The sequence below is a fragment of the Choloepus didactylus genome, chromosome 18, assembly GCF_015220235.1.
Source record: "Choloepus didactylus isolate mChoDid1 chromosome 18, mChoDid1.pri, whole genome shotgun sequence".
NCBI lineage: Eukaryota > Metazoa > Chordata > Mammalia > Pilosa > Megalonychidae > Choloepus > Choloepus didactylus.
Genome location: NC_051324.1, coordinates 70,083,972 through 70,105,917, shown reverse-complemented (window position 1 = coordinate 70,105,917; position 21,946 = coordinate 70,083,972). Strand labels below are relative to the sequence as shown.

The 21,946-nt window shown below is 59.0% G+C and overlaps 1 protein-coding gene across 4 annotated transcripts in view; it reads right to left on the bottom strand.

The window, feature by feature from the left end:
* Positions 1-21,946, bottom strand: part of ITGB4 (integrin subunit beta 4) — a 31,160-nt gene that overhangs the window by 2,076 nt on the left and 7,138 nt on the right. For 2 of the 4 annotated variants that reach the window (XM_037809030.1, XM_037809029.1), the window contains 28 exons: positions 20,982-21,245; positions 20,598-20,687; positions 20,194-20,316; positions 19,764-19,928; positions 19,530-19,606; positions 17,004-17,206; positions 15,446-15,549; positions 15,207-15,305; positions 14,963-15,092; positions 14,311-14,433; positions 14,116-14,222; positions 12,986-13,019; positions 12,643-12,834; positions 12,285-12,388; positions 11,871-11,929; positions 11,629-11,652; positions 10,603-10,751; positions 10,343-10,522; positions 9,343-9,491; positions 7,080-7,284; positions 6,290-6,444; positions 5,788-5,968; positions 5,540-5,677; positions 3,079-3,261; positions 2,857-2,988; positions 933-1,163; positions 657-815; positions 34-183 (listed from right to left, as the gene is read on the bottom strand). In XM_037809030.1, the coding sequence (XP_037664958.1) occupies positions 34-183; positions 657-815; positions 933-1,163; positions 2,857-2,988; positions 3,079-3,261; positions 5,540-5,677; positions 5,788-5,968; positions 6,290-6,444; positions 7,080-7,284; positions 9,343-9,491; positions 10,343-10,522; positions 10,603-10,751; positions 11,629-11,652; positions 11,871-11,929; positions 12,285-12,388; positions 12,643-12,834; positions 12,986-13,019; positions 14,116-14,222; positions 14,311-14,433; positions 14,963-15,092; positions 15,207-15,305; positions 15,446-15,549; positions 17,004-17,206; positions 19,530-19,606; positions 19,764-19,928; positions 20,194-20,316; positions 20,598-20,687; positions 20,982-21,245 (3,910 nt within the window). Of the gene's footprint in view, positions 1-33; positions 184-656; positions 816-932; positions 1,164-1,526; positions 1,823-2,856; positions 2,989-3,078; positions 3,262-5,539; positions 5,678-5,787; positions 5,969-6,289; positions 6,445-7,079; positions 7,285-9,342; positions 9,492-10,342; positions 10,523-10,602; positions 10,752-11,628; positions 11,653-11,870; positions 11,930-12,284; positions 12,389-12,642; positions 12,835-12,985; positions 13,020-14,115; positions 14,223-14,310; positions 14,434-14,962; positions 15,093-15,206; positions 15,306-15,445; positions 15,550-17,003; positions 17,207-19,529; positions 19,607-19,763; positions 19,929-20,193; positions 20,317-20,597; positions 20,688-20,981; positions 21,246-21,946 lie in introns of those variants that run through there. The other 2 variants (XM_037809031.1, XM_037809032.1) reach the window with 2 other exon arrangements.

Here is a 21,946-nt window from a genome sequence, read left to right as displayed (position 1 = left end):
GCCACCCCACCGCTCGAGGCCCCACGCCCTCACCGCCATTGAGAAGCTGGTACTCCACACTGTAGCCCTGCAGTGCCCGCTCGCACTGAGGCTCCTGCCAGCTCACTTTCAGAGACGTGGGTCCCAGGGCTGAGAACACCAGGCGGGTGGGTGTGTTGGGCACACCCGCAGCCAAGCGCGAGTCTGGAGACAGGAGGCCACCGTCAGCCCCAGAGGCAGGGGCTGCGCCAAGGGTCTTGGTGGGAGTCACAGTTGTACCCCCTAAGCCCCCTCACAGCTCACAGCTGGGACGTCTACACAGGCCCCTGGATGGGTGGGGCACTCACCTTGCAACACCCTGTCCAGGCCCCAGCACCTCCTGCACATCTCAGTGGGTGCGGGCCCTGCCTGCGCCAAGAGGGCGGGCACCCTGAGTCTGCCAGCCCCCTGCCCCCAGCCCCTTGGCTGGCCTGACCCCTCTTGCCTCTGTCCCAGCCCAGCACTCCCAGAAGGGCAGCCACCGCGTTAGGCATCAGCACTGATGGGGGTGGGGTGCAGGGAATTAGGTCCTGTGGATGGAATGGAGGCGGTGACAGCACAGGCAGCGAGTGCAGTGGGTGAATGGATGACATGGAGCATGGCGGCTGTGGAGGTGCAGGGAGGCCACCCCGCACTACCTGGGGCCCAGGAGGGCGCTGTTTGCTGCCCAGCCAGGGTTATAGAGTCCCGTAAGCCCCCGGAGCGGGGGAGCCCCTCCACCTGGGCCCGCCAGCGGGCTCCCAGGGTCCAAGACAGCGGAAGCCTGCTCCTCCCGTCTTCCCAGATGGGAGGGAGGCCTAGGGCAAGACAAAACCGGAGTGAGGGGAGTGGGGGTGCTGGGGGAGGGTGGCCGGGGAGCCCCCGGGGCGGAGCCTGAAGGGAGGAGGGCTGGCGGCGGCGGCGGGCGCGCTCACCGTGGGAGGAGAGGGAGGTGAGCATGGAGTAGTCCCTGGGCAGCGTCTGCGAGCGCTCCGTGCGGGTCAGCGAGTGGTAGTCCCGCGTGAGGGTGGAGGACGCGCTCAGCCCGCGGTGGGGCAGCTGCGGGCTCAGGTGGGTGCCGTAGGCGACGTTGCCCACCGCCATCCTGTGCAGGGAGTTGGCGCTGCCCGGGAAGGCGAAGTCCATCCGCCCGTTCACCAGGTGCTCTGCAGGGGGAGAGCGGAGGGTCACCCGGCCGGCCTGGGGCCACCCCGGAGCCCCACGGGGCAGGCTGTAGCCTGGAAGTTCCCGGGAGTACCTTCCCTCCCGGGGGCCCTGGCCTAAGTACAGCCAGCCCCCCTCGGCCCACCAAGGACACGCAGGATTGTGTGTCCTGTGGCGCAGCGCGATGCCACCACGGCCCGTGTGAGCGCGGCAGACCCCAGTTCCCGGGAGAGCCCAGACGCCTGCCCTCGTGGCTCCTGGCCCTGGGGGTCTGCATCCTGGAAAAATGCACAGCCCCTGGCCGCGCAGGGCGCCACACTGGGCCGCCTGAAGGCGGGGGGCTCTGGCTGTTTCTGGGGCAGCGCCAGCGAGGGCGCCGAGTGCGCCTAGGTGCGCGCGGGTCGAAAGACGGCGGGGGAGAGAGCCCGTCACCTCCGGGGGGTCTCGGCGCCCCGCCGCGGGGCAGGCTGCCGCCCTCCCCGCCCGCGCCCCCCCGCGCCGCCCTCGGCGCCGTCGTCCTGGGGCCCGCGGGGCGCCTCGGCCTCGGAGGAGCGCCCGCTGCTGGCCGACAGGCGCGGGATGAGCTCCGGGGGCAGCCGCCACGTGACGCGCCGCAGGTCCAGCTCCTCCCCCAGCAGGGACTCGAACTTCCAGCCGCCGCCTTGGGAACAACGAAGGGCCGCATTGGCACCGCCGGGGGCGCGGGGGGCTGCGCGAGGAGGGGCCGGCGGGCGCGCCGCGGCGGGAGCCCGTCCTCCGGCTCTCTGCTCTGGGATCCAGGTGTCGGGGGCGACGGGGAGCACGGCGGCGGGGTTCCTCCTTCCGGAGGCAGGGAGAGGCAGCCGGCCCGCAGCGGGTGAGCTGCCGTGGGGCGCGGAGGAAAGCCCCTCGGGCCAGCCAGGAGACCCGTGGTAGCCCTGGTTCTGTCACTCGCCGGCCATGGTGTCTCCCTTAAGTCGCTTAGCAGCTCTGAGCCTCAGTTTCTTTCTACAGTGGCAAGGGTAACCCCTCCCCTGCCTGCCTCCCAGGGACAGTTCTAGAAGACAGGGAGGGCTTCACAGGTTTAGGATGGAGTTAGCAGCAGAGCTGCTTTACCTCAGACCCTCAAGCTGGTTCCCAGCTCAGCCCCATGGGGGGTGGGGGGAGGCAAGGGTGTGTTCCCTGGGGGGCCTGAGGCAGGGATGGAGGAAAATACAGACGACAAACGAGCCCCAAAGGATTTTGACTCATGGCATCTTGTGGTTGGCATCTTATTTTATGAATCAGAAAATGGAGCTCAGAGGTCTCCCGAAGTCCCAAAGTGGGGCCAGACCTCGCCTTGGGCACTCAGGAGGCCCAGCCAAGGGTTCTTTCCACTACATCGTGGGGAGACTCAAGGAGAGTCCTGGGGGTGAGGGAGGGCACTGCCCCATGGCACCTGGCTGAGCCTGCCTCTTCCTCAGGACATGTTGTGTGCGCCCTGTCTCTCCAAGGCACAGCTGCTCAAGCCTGGAGCTGCACAGCTGTGTTTGCACGTGGTCCCATGTGCATGAGCTCCCGCATATTTGCATGAGCCCCTGTGCACCTCACCCAAGCACAGATGTGCACACACCTGCACAGGGCCATGCCTCCTCAGTGCCTGCTGTGTACCTAGTGCCAGCATGGAGCTGCCAACTTGTGACAGCCCACCCCTACCCAGGTCCCAGGTGCACTCACCAGTGTCGTCAGAGACACTGGGCCTCTGGCTGCCAGCCGGGGAGCGTAGAACGTCATTGCTGTACATGAGGAAGCTGTCATAGTCCTCCCCTCCCTGGGCGTCCACGATGGGGATGTCCGGGATGATGGGGACTGCGGGGGGTGGGAGAGGGTGAGTCAGGGCTCCAGCCGCAGCCTCCTGTCCTCCCCTGTGCGCCCTGCACCTCCCCACCCTCCACTCACTGGACATGGGCCGCTTGGGCTGGGTGGCCAGGTTGATGATGGCCTCCCGCTCGGGCCCCCAGCCCGCCCCGTTGCGCGCCTTCACGGTGTAGCGGTAGGGCTGGGACTCCCGCAGGTTCTCAATGAGCAGCATCCGCTTCTTGGGGCTGTCCACCAGCACCTTCTTCATGGGCCCGATGGGTCCTGGGGCAGGGAGGCAGCTTCAGAGGGGTCACCCTGGTTCCAGAGCTGCCTCCGATGCAGCAGGACCGTCCCGCAGCCCCTGAACCACACCCAGAGGGTACACGGAACATGGCAGACAGTGTGGCCTCCACTGAGCTGCATTGTGAGCCTGGGCATGGCTGGCTTAGATAAGTGCCACCACCTTGCCAAAGGGCACATCACCAAGCAAGGCCTGGCAGAGCCGGGAATTAACTCAGGCCAGCCTCTGCCGACTGGTCAACAGTCTATGTCCAAATTGCCTCCAGGTGAGGCTTGCTCATGAGACATGGGTGCCCCCGAGGGTGACATTTTCCCCACCTATGCCTCCCTGTCCACAGCCAAATCCCAGGTGATTCTATTGAGGAAGCAAAGGCAGAGGCATCGGAACACAAGCCACAGCCGCCCTCGAGGTGCCGTAGCCATGGAACGCTGAGGTCACATGGAGCAAGGATGGGGGCAGAGGAGTGAGCTCAGGGAGGCTAAAATTCAGGACCAACTGAGTCTCATGAAAGCTCAAAGTGGCAGGGGAAGGGGTGGAGGTTAGTGCCGATCGATGCAAGAACAGGTTTCTGGAGGCCTGGCAGATGTCACGTTAGCGGAGGACAAAGGCCCAGCAGCTCTGCCAGACTCCCGCTGGGAGCTCACACATGGAAGGGCAGACACACAGCCGTGGGAGAACAGAGGAAGAGTCCCCGGTGCACAAGCGAATTAGGCCCAGGCACGACAAGGCGGGACCAGCTATGCTGGAAGACTTCTGGGAATCCAGAGATAACTGGGATGAAAGAATGGAGACCAGGAAACAGGTCCAAAAGAGAGTTTTGGAAAGTGGCAACTGATTGGCTTGATGTCAACCCCAGCAAACAACTGTGCTCAGAAAGAGTTGGTTGATGGGTCCTTAACACCCCGTGGGGAGGTGGGAGCTGCCCCAGCCCATCCTCCTCTCCTCTGACAGCTAGTGGGGTGACAAGAGGAGGGCTGCAGGCCAAACTGCAGAAGCCCTCGGGCTGGGGGCTGCCGGGCACATTCCATGGCACAGCCCAGGCCCTTGGAGGCTGAAGCCATCATGGGGGATCTCATAGGATGTGTCACTCCTGGGATTAAAGAAGCTCACAGATTATGTCTGTATGAAAATATGGGGGTTGGAGGAGACTTCCCACCAGTGGTCCCCGGCAGATCAGATCATTGTAAACTCGGCAAGAGCCAAGGGCATGATGCAGCTGCTGAGAAGGTTGGTGCTTGCTCTGCCTGGTTATTGAAGAGCAGCGAGGAAACCCCCCACCCCACCCCAGATGCTGGGTGCCCAGAGCCACCCCACTGCCCCGTGCCCTGTTGGGGCACCCCAAGAGTGCTAGAAACAGGCCTGGACTCTCCTCAAGAGTGAGCTGGAAAATATACATGAAAGTATTAAATGTTCGAGGGGGATGATGTTCGCAATGTACTCTCAAATGTTTGGAAAATAGGTAGATGGATAGATAGAATGATGTGACACGTGGGAAAATGCTACTAACTGGGAAATCTGGATATCTGGGTGGTAGGGGTATGATAGCATTCTATGCATTGTTTCTGTATTAGTTTTGCAACTTCCTGTAAGTTTGAAGTTATTTCAAAATAAAAAGTTAAAAAAAACACAAAAGAGTGTGCTTGACCCACTGGAAGGTCCAGAGGTCGCATGGAGGTGGTGAGCTCCCCGTCACTGGGGCAAGCAAAGGGAGGGTGTGAGGAGGAGGTCCCTGCACCAGAGGGGAGGCAGGACTGATTTCTAACACTTTCTCATCTCGACAGTCAGCAGGGATCGCCCACCCTTCCCTCCCTTCCAGAACTGGGAAGAAATAACAGCTGTGTTGGGCACCCTGGCCTAGGGTTGCCAATTAAAAGATTGCATGAGACATACTAAAAAATAATTTGTTGTTTATCTGAAATTCAGGACATCCTATATATTTACTGGCTAATGCTGGCAACCCTCCGCTGGCCTCAAGAGCATGCAAAAATGAGCCACTCTGGTTCCCTGCATGGGACGTGCCCTGGACCTGTGACCCACTGAATCCCAGGCTTTGCCCTGGCCCCACCGTGGCCTTAGAATGCAACCCAGCCCAAATTGGATGTAAATCTAAGGAAGTGTCTGGTTTATCCACTGCCCAGGATGTGGACTCCCAGTCTCCTTCACTGCAGATCCGGGAGGGGCTCAGACAGAGCCCTGGGCCTCCCTCTAACCCCTTGGCTGCTGTCCCTGGGGGCACGCAGGAGGGCTCCCGGGCCTTACGGTTGTCCTCGTTGACCAGGCCGTAGCAGACCTCATAGGCCGTGATCTCGCCGTTGGTCTCGGCCGGCTCGGCCCAGCTCAGCTGGGTCACCGTGGAGGAGACAACGTTGAAGGCCAGACGCCCCGGCTCGCTGGGTACTGGAGGGAGGGCAGGGGGAGAGCTGTCGGCGGCCGAGCCAGGGGCTGGGTTCTGGGAGGCCGGGAGGGAAGGGCATGGCACGGGCTGCCGGGGGCTGGGCGCAGCTCACCTTCCTCGTGGGTGCGGCAGGACACCAGGGCGCTGGAGGGGCCCTCGCCCTGTGGCCAGTAGGCACACACTTTCATCTCGTAGTCACAGTACGGGTACAGGTTGGTGAGCTCCACCGAGGGCACTTTGCTGTCGAGCAGCCAGGCTTCGGACTCGGGGTCACCCTGGATCCAGTACTTCACCTGCTCCCAGGAGAGGGATGCTCAGGGGGGAGCACCCGCAGGGTCCCCATTGCACAGAGGGGACACTCAGGCTCCGAGAGGGTGGGTGCCTTGCTGCATTCACATGGCAGGGGTGGGGGGTACTCTGAGGCTGGGAGAGGTGCTGCATTCTGGAAGGAGGGGAGATGGCTGAAACACTCAGGGATGGAGCTCCTCTTCCCTGGGCACAGAAGGGGGTCTCATCGCTCCACTGTGCTCAAGCAGGCGCCCCCCCCTCTTTTGGGGGGCTCTCTGGCCTCAGGCTGCCCACCACCCCAGCTCCACACTCACCCTTCACCTCACCTTGTACCCCATCGGCTTGCCAGGAGGGGGCAGCCAGTTGAAGTGGATCTTCCGGGACCCGGCGGCCTTGGCATTGGGGTTCTGTGGGGCACCCAGTTCACCAGGGACTGAGGGCGATGACAGGGTCTGGCCCACTAAGTTCCGGTCCACTTCATCTGCAGTGGAGGCAACCAGTTCAGAAAACCCAAGGACGGGGACGGGATCCCGCCTTCACCACCAGGGGGCGCCAGAGCCTCGGCTACACACCCAGGCTCCTTCCCCCTGCACCCCGGGGTCTCTGGGAGCTGATGGGCATCACGCCAAGCTTGGTGGAGGCCCAGGAGGGTCTCTGGAGGCATGGAAGATGGAATTCGCCTGCCCCTTGGCAATGTTTCACACAAGCACACTAGCCACCCCTCATGTCCTCCCAGGGATGGGCTCACTGACACTGCCATACCCGGGGCAAAGGACTGATGAGAACTAATGGTGTCACCCCTTCCGGGAGCACCCATATTTTAATTGTACCTGAGGCTGCAATCAAAGGGATAAAGCCTAATGGCAGAACTCTAGGCCCCAGCAGGAGCCTGGCCTCCTGGCTGAGAGGAGAGTTGCCAGATGAGATACAGGAACATATATGAATATATGAATTCCAGGCTGTCAACACTTTTTTTAGTGTAAGTACATTCCATGCAACATTTGGGATATACTTAGACGGCATCCTGTATTTTTATTTGCAAAATCTGGCTGCCCTAATTCAGAGGGCCCCAGCCCTCCTTCCCCACCTGCCTAAGCTGCCCCCAGTTTTGCTCACCTCGGTCCCCGATGATGACGGTGGCAGAGTGGGGCTGGCCCAGGCGGGCCCCAAACTTGGGGTTGCTGAGCTGGATGTAGAAACGGTGCGTCTGGCGGCCGCGCAGGAGGGAGTCTATCTCTTGCAGCTCCAGCAGCTTCACCTGCAGCTCCTTCCAGGTCTCCCCAGGGTAAAACAGCAGGTCACCTTCCACGGGGACGTAGTGCTGGGAGGAGGAAGGGGTCAAGGTCAGAGCCAGAGGACACAGCAGTTCAGAAATTAGAGCCTTCCAGGGAAACACTCACACTCATGGCTGCACGCTCCACCCCAAACCCACGGAAGCTGCAGAAACCACCCAGGGACCATCACGCTTGGACACAAAATGGGTCATGTGAATACAGCACCTCCAGGACACCAAGCACGGTACAAATATTAGCTCATTTAATCCTCACAGCAGTGGGAGGTAGATGATATCATTGTTTTCTTTTTATGGTTGAGGAAATGGAGGCTCAGAGAGATTAAGCACAATGCCCAAATCACACAGGTAGTTGTGGTGGAGCCAGGATTTGAAGCAAGGCCGACAGAGACAGGGACGCACTGCAGAGTCTCACACACAGGCAGGCACTCAGCCCCGTGTGCCCTGGAGGAGCTAAGCTTTGCAAGCCTCACCTGCTTCCCGGGATGAGTGTATACGTGGGTGCTGTGTGTGTGTGTCTGTGTGTGCATGTGTGTGTGTGTCCTTTGGATCACCTGTCTGCAGCCGGGGGTGGGGGGGTGGTGGAGATGTCATCTCACGTGCGACCACCAGGTGGCGCTTCAAACCAACCTATTTCCATTCCCAGCCTTGCTGGCGGGGAAAACATTACTGAACCCAGAAAGCCTAAGAAAAAGGGGGAGTTGTCCTGCAAGACAACTGGCTGGACTCTTCAAAACCGTCAATGCCATGAAAGACAAAGCCAGGGAACTGTTCTAGAGGAAAGGGGACTAAAGATGCTACAAAGGACATTCCTGGGACATCAGAACACGCGGCAATCTGACTGAGTGTGGACTGGTTACTGGGTACTAGCATAATCCACGGGAAGTGTCTCAAGCTGGGCAATTGTGTTGAATTGCGTAGAATGTCCTTAGGAGGCACCTGCAGATATATTTGGGGTTCACTGTGTCGTGATGTCTGCCGCTTACTTTGAAATAGTAAAAAACAAAGAAACAAACCCCCCAAAACACAACTCTCTCTCCTTGTATGCTGACAGAGAGAGAAAGCAAATATTAACGATTGGTGAATCTAAAGAGTAAATGGGAGCTTATTTGATTGGGCTTTCAACTTTGCTGTAGGTTTGTACTTTTTCCAAATAAAAAGTTGGGAAATAATAAAAATGTTTGAAAATATCTACTATCCAAGTATTTTTATGAGAGCCTAACATGGTAGCCAGAATCTCTTGTATCACGTAACATAGCCAGTGAAACTGAAGGACATACAAATTCTTTGGAATTTTTACTGGGAACGTTGGAGGAGGGATAAGACATGTTCCTACTGATATAAAGAAGTAAGGGAGAACCGGGCGGGGCCGACAGGGAGGACGCCCGCCTGAGGGGGCCCCGGGGTCTCCACTCCCCTGTGATGTTTGCCAAAGGGGTCTGCAGGGCCCAGCGGGGCTAGAATTTGTTACTTTTGGGGAGAATTTTTGATATGTACATTTCTAGTTTCTAAATCTTGATAGTAAGTGTTCTTTCAAAGAAACCAAACCGGACACGCGCCAGCTGGGCTTGGCTGTTCCCAGAGGGGCTGCCCCTGCTACCGGGCCCAGGAGAGGGCCTGCCTGGCAGTGAAGGCCCCTGGGGGGGTCTGGCCCCAGGGAGTTGGGGCTGCCGTCCCAGCTCAAGAAGCTCAAAGATCCCAAGATTGGAGCAGAGGGGAGGCTCCATTTCTGTCTGAAGGGCTGTGCTGCTCTGGGGGATCCTGGGTTGTTGGAGGGGGGACAGGAAGGTTCTGGGCACGTCTCTGGCCCATCGAGACGGGAAAAGGTCCCCCACCCCCAGCCTGAGTCCCTGGAAGTGATGGCTACTCCTGGGGGATCACTGGCCAGCGCCCCTTAAGGGACTCCGTGAGTGAGACAGTCCTGCAGCCGGGTGGTGGCACTCGCGGGCTCGTCCTAGGGAGGCCAGCCCAGGGCCACCAACAGCGTTCAGGGACTCGGGCGGCTCCCACGTCCTCCCCACCGCTGGGATCTGGGCGGCTTGCCCACTGGGCCCCTGGGCCATCCCCCCAGCCTGGGATGAGCCTTACCCGGTTGCCCTGCGCTGTGTTGTCCTGTGTGCGGTAGGAAACCTGGGACTTGCCGTTTTCCAGGATGTGCCGCACGACAGGGATGCGGGCCACCTGCTCCCCACGGCTGACAGTGTACTCGGGCTGCTCAAACGATACTACCCCGCTGGCTGCGGGGGTCCCGGCACTGGTCAGGGGGTCCTGGCCCTCGGGCCCAGCCCAGCTTCTGGAGCCTGTTTGTCCCCTGCACCCCACCTCCCCCTGGGGAAGGCAGAGGATGGGGATGGAAAATTCTTCCAGAAAAAGCTGAGGGGGCTGGAACACAGTGTCCCTCAGACAGCCCGGGAGGGTCAGAGCAGAGAAAGGAGGCCACACAGGGGCAGGACCAAAGATGAGGCCTGGGGCCGAGGGCTGGGGACAGAGCAGGACAAAGGGTGCCCTGTGTGTCCTGGGGAGCGGGGAGGGGGAGTCAGGGCCCGAGAGGGCCATCCGGATGCTGGGAGGACTGTCCCCAGTGACTCGGGGTCCCCAGGGGAGCAGGCAGAGAAGGCGACGTGGGGGTTGATGGTGCCATGTCTTGCCAAGTCCCTCCCCCCTCCGGGCCCCCCATTTCTTCATTTGTCCAAGAGGGGCTCAGATGAAACAAACCCCCAGTTCCCTTCCTGCTCTGCTGTCCTGGCATCCTGGGGAGACCATCTGATTCCCCAAGTCCGGCAAGGCCACGAGGGAGAGGGACCAAGGGGAGGGACATGGGGGGCTGCACGAGGGCCTGGCTTCGCGATGATTCTAACAGAAGCTCCCGCTTGCTGAGCCCTTACAGGTGCACAGAGAGATTTGCCAGCCCGACTCCTACATGAGCCTGAGACCCATTTTGTGGATGGGAAAACCAAGGCTCACAGAAGTGAAGTGACTTCCCCAGGCCACACAACCAGGTCCCACCTCCCCTTGGTACTAGAAGGAGGAGCAAGCCCCCCACTCCCAAGTCCCCCCCAGTCCCCGCGGCCCCCCTGCCCTAACCAACCTTGCTCCCTGAGGATGGTGATGTTCACCAGGCGGCGGCCCAGGGTGGCAGTGCCCGTGGGCACATCGATGGCCTCCACCAGCAGCTGCTTCTCGTCGTCATCCTCGGGCCGGATAAAGAGGGGCACCCGCACGTCCACCAGCTCCACGCCCTCCTGGAACTCCACCATGCCCCGGGCGTCTGGGGGCAGGAGAGGTGGATGGTCAGACGTGGGGCAGGGGCAGGGGTGTGAGGGGGGTGCGGGCAGCCTGCCCACCTACCCTGGTCGGCGGTGAAGGTGTAATAGCCCGGGGCCACCTTGAGCTCGTGGAAGGCCCCCTGCCCCACCTGCTTCTCCGTCAGCTTCAGCAGGGCCTGCTTGGCCGAGCAGGGAGCCGTCAGCGTCGTGTCCACGATGGTGTGGTCCTGCCTGGGGTGGGGGGACAGGCAGGAGGGTATCAGGCTGGCTCACCCACCCCCCCGCCTGTGCGCTACCATCAGTGGACGGGACAAGGGGGTGCAGCAAATAGCACAGGGGCTTCAGTGCACCCTCATCCTGCAACCCTGGCCCAGCCCGGGCACCTCCCTGAGCCTCAGTGTCCCCGTCTGTGAAAGGGGGCTAACCTCTGCCCACCTCGCCCAGAAGGGCTGGGGATGGGAGCCTAGGGGTGCAGGAAGCAAGACACTAAGGCTGTGGACACTGGAGTCAGAGGGCCAGGCATCCAATCCCAGCTCTTATTTCTTGAGAGCTGAATCACCTTGGGTGAGTTACTTAACCTCTCTGAGCCTCAGTTTCCTCGCTGCTGAAACAGGGGTAAGCAACAATACTGACCTCTCAGGTGGACCCAAAGTCGGATAAGACAACACACGCCTGTAAAGCCCTTAGAACTACGCTCAGTTCCTCACGGTGAAGCACTCTGTGGGGGAGCTGCAGCCTGTCCCCCCACTGTTCTGTCCTCCTACCCTGCCTTCCCCCGCAAAGGGCTGGGGCTCAGGGCTGGGACTGGGGAAAGAGGGGGGTCCCCGCTGGTCCATCTGCTTGGTATTGTGAGGTGCCCAGGAGGAGGGATGGGGCTGGGCCCTGGGCTCAGCCTGGTGTGGTGGGGGGCACCATGGCGGGCATGTTTGGTTCCCGGCGTCTTGTTTGTTCCAGCCCAGCAGCCGGCTCGTGGTCAGGACCTCTCAGTGGTGGTCGAATAAAGGAAAAAATGAAGGCCCTCGCCTCTGACGGACTCACAGCCCTCCCTTCCTACCGGATGGAGAGGGAGCTGGGGGCAGACGGGGCAGGGGCTGGGGCTTCCACTCACTTTTTCCCGGCGTTGGGCTGCTGCCTGTGGGGGACAAAAAAGGGACCGTGAGCCAGGAGGTGCCTGGGCAGGGGCGAGGGCTATGGTGGAGACACGATCTGCCTCAGGGGTAAGCTCCGGGAGTCAGCCATGTGTGCTGCCCCCCACCTACCCACCCGCCCAGCCCTGTGCACCCAGCTCCTGCGTTTGGGGCTGGCCAGCTCAGCCCAGCCAGGCTGCTGCCCTCTCACCCTGGAACTCACCGGAACTTAGTCTGCTGGAGCTTGTGCACGCCTGGGATCTGTCTGTACACCTCGTTCAGCTGCCAGGGCAGGGGAGAGCCATGAGGTTGGGCCCCTGGGGCCAGGCTGCTCCCTGGTGACCCCTCCAGGCCTGGGGGTGCCCACGGGGACCCAGGTGGGCTCTACTCCAAGCCATGCAGGCTGGGAGCACCTCTCAGGGCTGGCTGGGAGATGCCCATGGGGCCACGCCCGTAGACCCAGGACCCCAGCTCCGACGCTCCAACCCATCCAGAACGTTCTCGTGGATCACAGATGCCACGGTGACCCTCAAGTCCAAGGAGACCCCTCCATCCTAACCAGCAAAGTCTGGGTTGCACTGCCGCTTTCCCTTTGTCCCTCCTGCCTGCCCACTGAGCCCAGCTTCTCCGGCCTTACATTGTCCTCCACCTCCTGGCGTAGCTGTTGGCATTCTCGGGTGTCAGGCTTGAGCAGGTTCTCGGTGCAGAGGCGGGCGAGGCGCAAGGACAGCCCATAGGGCACTGGGGTGGGGTGGAGGGTGGGTGTCATCAGCCACCGGCAAGACGACTGGCTCTGCAGAGCCCCCCTCCAGGAGCCAGGCTGGGGCTGGGGGACGAGGGGAGACAGCAGGCCTGGCACAACGAGCCCTGAGGCTTGTGTGTGAGCTCAGTGCCCGGAGGAAACGGGAGTGGTGTGATCCCGGGCCTGTGAGCAGTGGTGGGTGAGCCCCGGACCCCTAAAGACCCGGCCAGGAGCTACAGCAGCACCCCCTCACCCAGCTCCGGGGTGTTGGTGCTGGCGGTGTGGCTGGCAAAGCCGGGCCGCTGCACGTTGTTGGTGATCTTCCAGCGGACCGTGTCCCGCCCCTTGAGGTTCCCGCTGCGCAGGAGGGGCGTGTCCAGGTGGTCCGAGGCCATCAGGTTCTCCCGCAGCATGTAGTGGTCTTCCTTGAAGCCCACCATGTGGCCTGTGGGGCAGGGTCCTCAGTGCCGGCCCCTCCTGAGACCCACCCCATTCAGGTGGGATCCCCGGGCCTCCCACTTCTGCCGGCCCCCGCATCCCCTCCACCCCAGCTGGGGAGAGAACCCCGCTGCCCCTGCCAGATGCCAGCCTCGTACCTCGGTTGCAGCAAGGAAGAAGTGCCAGGCAGGCCTAGGAGACAAGGTGGGTGCGGGTGAGGACCCCGCCCCCCTCCAGGCCAATGCTCCAGAGGGGTGACAGGGCCTTCCCCGGATACCAAAGTGGCAGGTGTCTAAGTGTGGGGTACACAGGATGGGTACAGGGGGAGAGGGGGCAATGGTTCCCAAAGTTTGTACTATGGAACCCTGGTCCTGCTAGAGGTTCTGTAAAGTTTCTGGTCACTGCATTCACCCCCAGCCCCTCCTACAGTGTCATGATGCATACCCCTATACTAAAGGCTCTGAGAAGTCCTGCAGAGAGGAAGCCTGTTTGCCAGACACATTTGACGTTTTTTATGACATTTGCTAACATACGACAAAATTGGAAGCCACTCCTACAATTCTGTGTTCCACCCGCAGGCCATCACCCACACTTTCTGTTTCTCATGTTCTCCCCAGTGAGACTGTCCACCCCTGGCAGGCAGGGCGCTTCCTCTCGGCTGTGTCCCGGGGCTCTTTGCAGGGGTCGCCCTGAGAGCTGGGCCGCGGGCTGCACGGAGCAGCAGGGATGTGCTGGGAATGGCACCAGGGCCCCACCAGCATCGCGGATTCCTGGGCCACATCTGTGCCCCTCGACTGCTTTCTCTCTGCTCTGCCCCTCGCCTGCCCTCACACCCAAGGCCAGGGACCAGGAAGGGGCAGATCCTCCCTGGGGGCTGGCCAGGGGGGACAGGAGTCTTCAGGAGCAAGGCCCAGGAGAGGGGCTGGGATGGGCCAGGCTTAACCCGGTGCTTCCCACAGGCCGGTCCCTTTCTGAGCACTTTGCATAAATGAGCTCGTCTTCCCTCCATGAGATCAGATGCACTGTCCCCATTTTACAGATAAAGAACTTGCCCAGGGTCACACAGTTGGGACCAGAGTCCAAGCAATCCAGCTCCACAGGCTGCAGCCCCAGGGCAGGAGGCCACAAGGGTGGGGACCCTGGGGGTGAGGACCACGGAGGTGGGACCATGGGGGATGGGGACCCTGGGGGTGGGACTCTGGGGTTGATGACCATGGGGGTTGGGGACCCTGGCAGACGTGGCCCCTGGTGGAGGTGGCCCTGGGTGATAGCCCCGGGTGGTGCCAACCTGGCAGCAGGCGCAGAACTTCCAGCAGAGTAGCAGCAGCAGCGCCAGGAGCGGCAGGAGGCAGATGAGCAGGGGGATGAGCCACCAGAAGGAGGCAGGTGGGCAGTCTGCAGGGAGGGCAGGAGGGAGGTGGTGCCCATGGCCCCCAGCAGGGCCCGTGGCTGCCCTCCCGCACCCACCTGGCCCCCAGCTCACCCTTCTTCCTGTGCACCAGGACGGTGCTGTTGGGCCCGGGGGCACCGTCGCCCTCCACGGTGTAGCTGTAGGTGCAGTCATCATCCTCGTCCCGGAAGGAGCAGTACTCCACCACCTCCTCCGCTGCAGTGCAGAGGGTCAGCAGGCACCCCAGGCACCCCCTTCTCCCCACCCACTCTGGGACCTGCCCTCGTACCTCTGCCAGGCCCAGGCTCCACCCCAGGGAAGAGGCCCAGGGACAGCGCAAGGTTTGGGGGCTCCCTGCCCTGGTGCCTCAGTGGCTGAGACCCAGGGTGAGGGCAGTGGTTGGCGCTTGGCCCCAGGGGCATCAGAGGCCACACGTCTGTCCCCACTGCCCTGCAGTGGGCACCCCCCAGGGCTTGGCACAGAGACCATCTATTGGGCTTGGAGGAGAGGGGCTTGGACCCTGCCTGATTATGTGCCCCTGCCCAGTTAGCTACCCCCAACCAAGCTGGGTGCCTCTTCCCCAGACTCTTTGCTCCCTCTGGTCAAATTGTGGCCCCTGCCTGGGTTCTGTCCGCCCTGCCCAGCTCTGGAACCTCTGTCCGGACTACATGACCTCCCCTCAGGTTGTGAGCCCACTGCCCAGCCTCTTGGCACCACCCCCTGGTGCTTGGGCCCCTCCCCATACCTCTCTTAAGCTCGTCCACCATCTTGACCTTGAAGCTGCACTCCTCGCACGTGCGCCCCTTCTTCTCACCGGTGCCCCAGGCCTGGCACTGCACACAGGAGCGCAGGTCCTCGCAGAGGCCCAGGCGGATCTGGGGGGGTGGAGAGGAGGGGGCCGACGGGCACTCGTATAGCACCATGCTCAGCCCCCTCCTGCCCTCTGCCCCAGGTTCCCCTGCCCACACCCCCCACAAGCCCTGCCTCACCGCTGAGTAGTTGATTTCGCAGGTGGTGTCCGTGTAGAGTGATTGCTGGTTGCAGTGGCAGCGTCCACACTCGCAGTGGCCACGCCCATTGCAGATGCCCTGGGTGGGCGGAGGCACCAGTGAGCCAGCTGTGCCCCCCTCTCCTCTCTCCATCAGATATATCCCCCCCTCCTCCCAGGAGAGTGGCCCTAATGGGACCCCTCTGCCACCCTGCCCTGCCTGCCCCATGCCCAGCCTACCCCGTTGCTGTCGACGCAGGTGGCATTGCTGAGAGGGCAGTCACAGCTCGGGCCCGTCCAGCCGAGCTCACACACGCACTGGCCCATGGAGCAGCGTCCCCGGTCTACAGGGAGTGGAAGGAAGAGAGAGTCACATTCGCACCTGCAGTCCAGGTGCCCACCTGCCAGGGAGGACTTGTGTTTGCTGAGCCTTTGGAGCTAGGAGGTCTCTGGCTTGGGGCAGAAGTCATTTCACTCTTCCCCTGTTGGAATCTCCTTCCCTCCGTCTCTCTCCATCCCACCTTCCACCTTCTCCTCTGAAGCCAGAATGATCATCTCAAAATGCAAATCCAATCATGATGGATACTGGCCAAATCAATAAGGTAAGGAAAAGAAATAAAAGGTGTAAGTATTGGAAACTAAGAGATAACACTGTCATTACTTGTTAAGTATCAGGACTGTGTCACAGAATATCCAGAAGATGTCATAAACGAGTTTGGCAAGGTGGCTGGATACAAAGTTAATACACAAATTGAAAATGAAATGAAAACCTCCAGTGACTGCCTTTGGCCCAAAGGATAAAGTCTAATGTCCTTAGAGTAGAATAAGCATGTTGGCCAAATCCGCTCACCACCTGTTTTTGTAAATAAAGTTTTATTGGAACACAGCCACGCTTGTTTGTTTACGTGTCATCTATGGCCACTCATACTACAATGGCAGAACTGAGTAGTTTTGGCAGAGATCATATGGCCCACAAAGCTGAAAATATTTACTCCCTGACCCTTTAAGAAAAAGTTTGGCCTGGACCAGAACTGGCCGGGGCCCTGGGCGAGAACACGGACCCCTCTCCCCAGCCCTGCCTCCTTTCCCGATGGCACCTGCCACCGCTCCTTTCACACCCACCCCCACTTGGGCCAAATGGCTGCCCTTCTCCAGATGTGTTGGTTCTTTCATTTCTCTGGGCACACCCTGGGATGGGCAGCTGGAGAGAGGAAACGGCAGATGAAGCAGGAGTTGAGGAAAGGGTGGAAAAGCAGGGACTCGACCCCCAGTGCTCGGCATTCAGTGGGGGCGTAGTCAGTGTTCGAGGGGTGGGTTGTCACTCACTCTCACCCACTCAACCACACCATCTATCCCTGGGCCACCTGAGTGCCCCTTGCTCAGGTATTTTACCCCTTTCCTGGACTCTGCCTCCCCTGTCTGGCTTCTGTGACCCCTGCCCAGCTCCGGAAGCCCCGGCCAGGCTCTGTGCCCACCGCCTGGGCCCTGCCTATTAGAAATGTCGCTGCTTCTTCGAGAGACAGGAAACATACCTGCCTACCACTGAGGCTGAGCTGGGGAGGGCGATGGGGCTGACCCTAGTGAGAAAGGAGAGGGAAGAGGGGAGAGGTGGGTACAGACCAGAGCTGCTGGAGAGGACCTCAGGGGGCCCTGGCATCATAAAACAAGGGAAAAACAACAAAAAAGTTGCACCGGTAGGGGCCTGGGGCATCGGGTTTGTAGAAGAGGGAAGTGAGATCCAGGGCAGGGCAGAGCAGGACACGCGCACCCAGGCCACCCACCAGCCTGCCGAGCTCACCGTTGCAGAGGAAGCCGGAGGTGCGCGGGCACTGGAAGTTGTCGTACTCGCAGAACTGGCCCTCGTAGCGGCCCTCGCCGTAGCACACGCAGCGCCCACACTGGCACTCGCCGTGCCCGGAGCACGGCTTGTCCTCACCCTCCCGCACGCAGGGCTGTGTGTCGCTCAGCGAGCCGGTGGAGCAGTTGCAGGTCTTGCCGCTCCTGCGGGAGGCACCGGTCACTTCCCGGCAGCCCAGGAGGAGGCTGGGGCTTTCCCTGCACCCTCCTGACAGGTGGGGAAACTGAGGCTCCGAGAGGGCCACGGCAGGGCCGAGTCACGCAGACAGCAGTGGCTGAGGTGAGCCTCTAGCCTCAGTGCCCTGGCATACGGGCGCGTACACACGCACACAGACATGCACACACATGCACGCACACACACACACCGTGTGCCTTCCTAGCTGCAGCTTTACTTCTGGGCACAACAGATTCCTGCCCCGTCCTGAAGCTTTAAGAGCCTTTCCCTCTCCTTTGGGAGTTTACTTCTGATTAGGTAATGCACAGCCCAGAGTTCAAAACACAAAAGGTACAAAAGGTTTGGAATATATGTTAAGTCTGGGGCAGTGGGGGGAGGGATGATTGGGTGGAGCTGCTTTTAGGGCATTTTTAGGGCTGTGAAACTACCCTCCTGCAGGTAGTTTCTGATACTGTCATGATGGACACATGACATCGTGCATTGGTGAAAACCCGTAGGATATACAACACAAAGAGCGAGCCCCCCGTAAGCTAGGGGCTGATAGTGACATCTCCACATTGGTTCATCAGTTGTAACAAATGTACCGCACCCACGCAAGAGGCTAATATTAGGGGAAACTGTGTCTGTGGGGGGGTGGAGTATAGGGAAACTGTACCTTCTGCACAAATTTTCCATAAACCAGAAAACAGTTTCCCACTAAAGTGAACTTGAAGAAACGGCTGATTCCAGGGCTGGTGAGAAACGTAAGGTGAGCCCAGACTGTCCTGTGCCCTAAAGTAAAAACCTGCTCAAAACACCGTGAACATAATTCACACCACTGAACTAGACATCTGAACGCGGTTAAAGGGGGATATTTTAGGGCGTATATATGTTACTAAAAACAAAAAAACAAAAATAGCCGGAGCCATAGACTTAGGAGCCAGGCCGAACGGGTTCCACTGACCAATTTACAGGGAAATTTGAACATTAAAATGAATAATGACGAGAATGGATTATAGCACATCTGGTAAAATCAAAACCCGTGAGTCCACATGGGTAGTTAAATTCCTTCTACAAGGAGGAACAGGAAATTTTTCTTTAGAGATGAAATCTAATTAGTAACCGTAAAAGGAAGAATAGAAATAGAAAAATTATCATTTTACAACATCGGGGCAATAATTTACAGACTAGAATGATTAGTGGCTGCTAAAACTATTGGGTGAAAGCCTTTGAGAGAACAGGTTATTTCTTCACTATCTCCGAGTGGTAACCTCACACCCTCCTTATAAATATGAAAGGGAAAAGTTACCTTTACAACTAAGAAGTCTGCCAAATCGATCAAGTGATTAAATTTAACATCACCAATGGTGAGATAAAAGACAGTTGGAGAAAATGAAATATGGAATATATGTTAGAAAAAAGTATGATACCAATGTTAAATTTTCTGTGTGTGATATTTGTACTGTGGTCATGTAGGAGAATGTTCTTGTTCTAAGGAAATATATGCGGAAGTTTTTAGAGCAAAAGTACCTCAACGTCTGCAACAAGCTCTCAAATGAGTAAGTAGAAAAAACATATACCTATATGAATATACGGATAAAAGAAATGATGCATATGTGACAAAAAGTTAACCCTTGGTGACTCTAGGTAGTCTATAGATGCTTATTGTACTGTTCATGCAACTTTTCTGTGGACTTGAAAAATTTCAAATTAAAAAAGTTGAGGGAAGGAAAAGAAAAGAAGGATATGCTGGAAGTAATTATAGATAGGAAAAAGATTGGTGGCTGTTACTTCTTAATTTCTTCTCTATATTTTAAAAAATGTTCAGTAATGTACATGCATCAGTGTATCAGATCTGTACTAAGGAAAAAAATAAAAGTAATTAAAAAAAATAAAAGTAATTTTTAAAAATGCACAAAAACTTGTACATTAGAATGCACACTTTTTCCTTTTGCATTAGGCTCTGTGGCACTGTCAGAGCCCATCTTTATTTAAAATTTCGGTGTTTTGTTTATCATGGATTTTCTGCATTAGTTTTGATTAAGAAAAAACTGTATTAAATATTATTTATCTTGAAAAAAAAGTAAGTCTCCTTCCCACCGCTGCCTTCCAAGACCATGTCCCCACCCCAACGGCGACCACCGTCCCACCTCCGTGTGTCTTTGTAGAGATAGTCGATAGTTCTATGTACAGCAAAGTGCTTTCTCCTGGATTCTCCCAATGCCTGCCTTCTCTCAGCCCTTTCTGTAACCCACCCCCACACCCCCAAGGTGCTTCCACGCCGGGGCCTTGCAGGGGCCCAGCCTCACTCACCAGCCCTCACTGCACACACAGTGTCCACACATAAAGTCTCCGTTGAAGTTGCAGCGATCAGACCGGATCTCCTTTTGCTGGAACGAGACCATCATGGGGTGTGTCTGGGGGAGGGGGACAGGGCCGACGGACACTTCTGCCCTGTCCTCTGCCCCCCCGGGAGTCCCACAGCGAGGTGCGGCTGCAGGAGGGGCTGCATTTTGAGTGAGCCCCAGCCGGGCGGGCCCTGCTCACCAGCTCACAGCTGCACACGTCACAGATGAGGCCCACGTCCATCCTGAGGCCATCAGAGAAGGAAGGCTTCAGATGGATGTTCCCCTCCTGGTCCTCTTTAGGCAGCTGGCACACGTGCGTCCCGTCCACCTCCTCGATGGCCCGCAGCTGCACGTGGTATGTGCCCTGCAGGGGCCCGGTGGAGCCAGGTGGGCCGGGGGTTTGGGGGCCTGGACACCCAACACCTTGCCTGTCCCTCCCCAGGGCTGCCAACTTGCTCCATCCAGGCATAGTCATGATAAAAATGACAATGACATTAGCATCCTCACCAAGCAGCTGGCCCAGGGGGTTCAACCCAGAGACCATGCTCTCAGCACTGCTCCAGAAAACCCACCCCTCTCAGGATGCTGTGCCAGGACCCCTCTGCCCTGCTGCCCCCATGGAGGCATACCACTTCCCCACGCCGGATATGAAAGGATCCGGTCTCTGTCTTTGGGAACATCGTGGAGGTAACTTCCGTCCGCAGGCCTCGGGGGCTGTCCAGGGCCCGGATGTCCAGGTTCGAACGAATGCGCTGAAGGAGGGCAGATGATGATGGTCTGGCAGGGGAGCCTGGGTTCACCCCCTCTGGCTTTGCCTGGCCTGGCTGCCCGTCACCCCTCACCCTCCGCCTGGAGGCAGAAGCCAGGCCCAGGTGGGCTCCCCAGAACCACCAAGGACTGCCGGCGACCCCTCATCCCTGGCCCCGGCCCGAACCCATTTCTCAAGCAGGACCCGAGATGCCCCTGGCTCAGCCCGGCCTCTACCCAGCCCTGCCCAGAAGGGCCCAGACCCGGAGCCCCCCGCCGTCCTCACGTTGAAGGCCTCCTCCAGCAGCTCCACGATGTTGGACGAGTCCTCCTGCAGCACCCCCAGCGAGGAGACGGGGAAATACGTGTGGAGCTTCTGCAGGACAGGGAGGCCAGGCCCGGGTGAGCCCTTGCAAGAATCCTCCCATCAAATCCTCACCACAGCTCTATGCTTCTCCCATTCTGCAGATGGGGAAACTGAGGACGGGAACCTGCCGGTATATTCCAGAACCTGCCCTCTTAGCCCCACCTGCTTGGGAGCTGGGTTGGGGGATGGGTACATGGCCTTCCCTCCCCACTGGGGCCCATTCTCAGGGGACCCAGCAACTTTGGGAAGGAAAGGGTGGGGAGTCCGAGAAGTTTCTTGAACCCCCTTCCCCAGCGTCTGCACCTCATAGTAGCTGTAGGAGTAGTTGGTGACAGCGAAGATGGGGATGATGTTGTGCTTGGCCAGCAGGCGCACCAGGGTGGGCACCGACGGGTAGTCCTGTGCCCGGTACCAGGTGTAGGTGCCCGTGTGGTCCAGGTGGCACTTCTCGTCATTGCGGCTCATGATGCCCGCCAGCACATTGGCGCCATCGGCCTCGTAGTGGAAGGCCGACTCGGTGGAGAACACCAGCAGATGGGTGCTGTCTGAGCGCCAGCCGATGTCCTCCTGGGAGGGCAAGGAGGGGCGTGAGGGTCAGGCAGGCTGCCCGCTGAGTACAGCGGGGGGAGCAGGTTCCAGCAGTGGGGACTCGGCCAAACTACAGGATGAAGGGCCTGCCGCCACCGGGGACGGGGGCACGGGACAGGAGGTGAGCGATCGCAAAGGAAAGCAGAAATCAGAACCTAACGATGGGGAAATGGGGAACAAATGCGGGGTCTGTGCGCACAGCGGGCACCAGGTAAGCTCCGAGCCAGGTTCACCTGACCATCTACTCAACCCAGAGTATTCTAACTGCCTTGGAAAAGGTACATGAGATGATGCTAGATGAAAAAGGTAGGTTAAAATAGGCACGGCAGCTTATAATTGTGCCTCAGAGTCTCTCCCCGAGTGCCTCTTTGTTGCTCAGATGTGGCCCTCTCTCTCTCTCTCTCTAACTGAGCCATCTGGGCAGGTGAACTCACTGCCCTCCCCCCTACACGGGACCTGACCCCCAGGGGTGTAAATCTCCCTGGCAACGCAGGATATGACTCCCGAGGATGAATCTGGACCCGACATCGTGGGATTGAGGACATCTTCTTGACCAAAAGGAGGATGTGAAATGAAATAAATAAAGCTTCAGTGGCTGAGAGATTTCAAATGGAGTTGAAAGGTCACTCTGGTGGACACTCCTATGCACTATATAGATAACACTTTTTAGGTTTTAATGT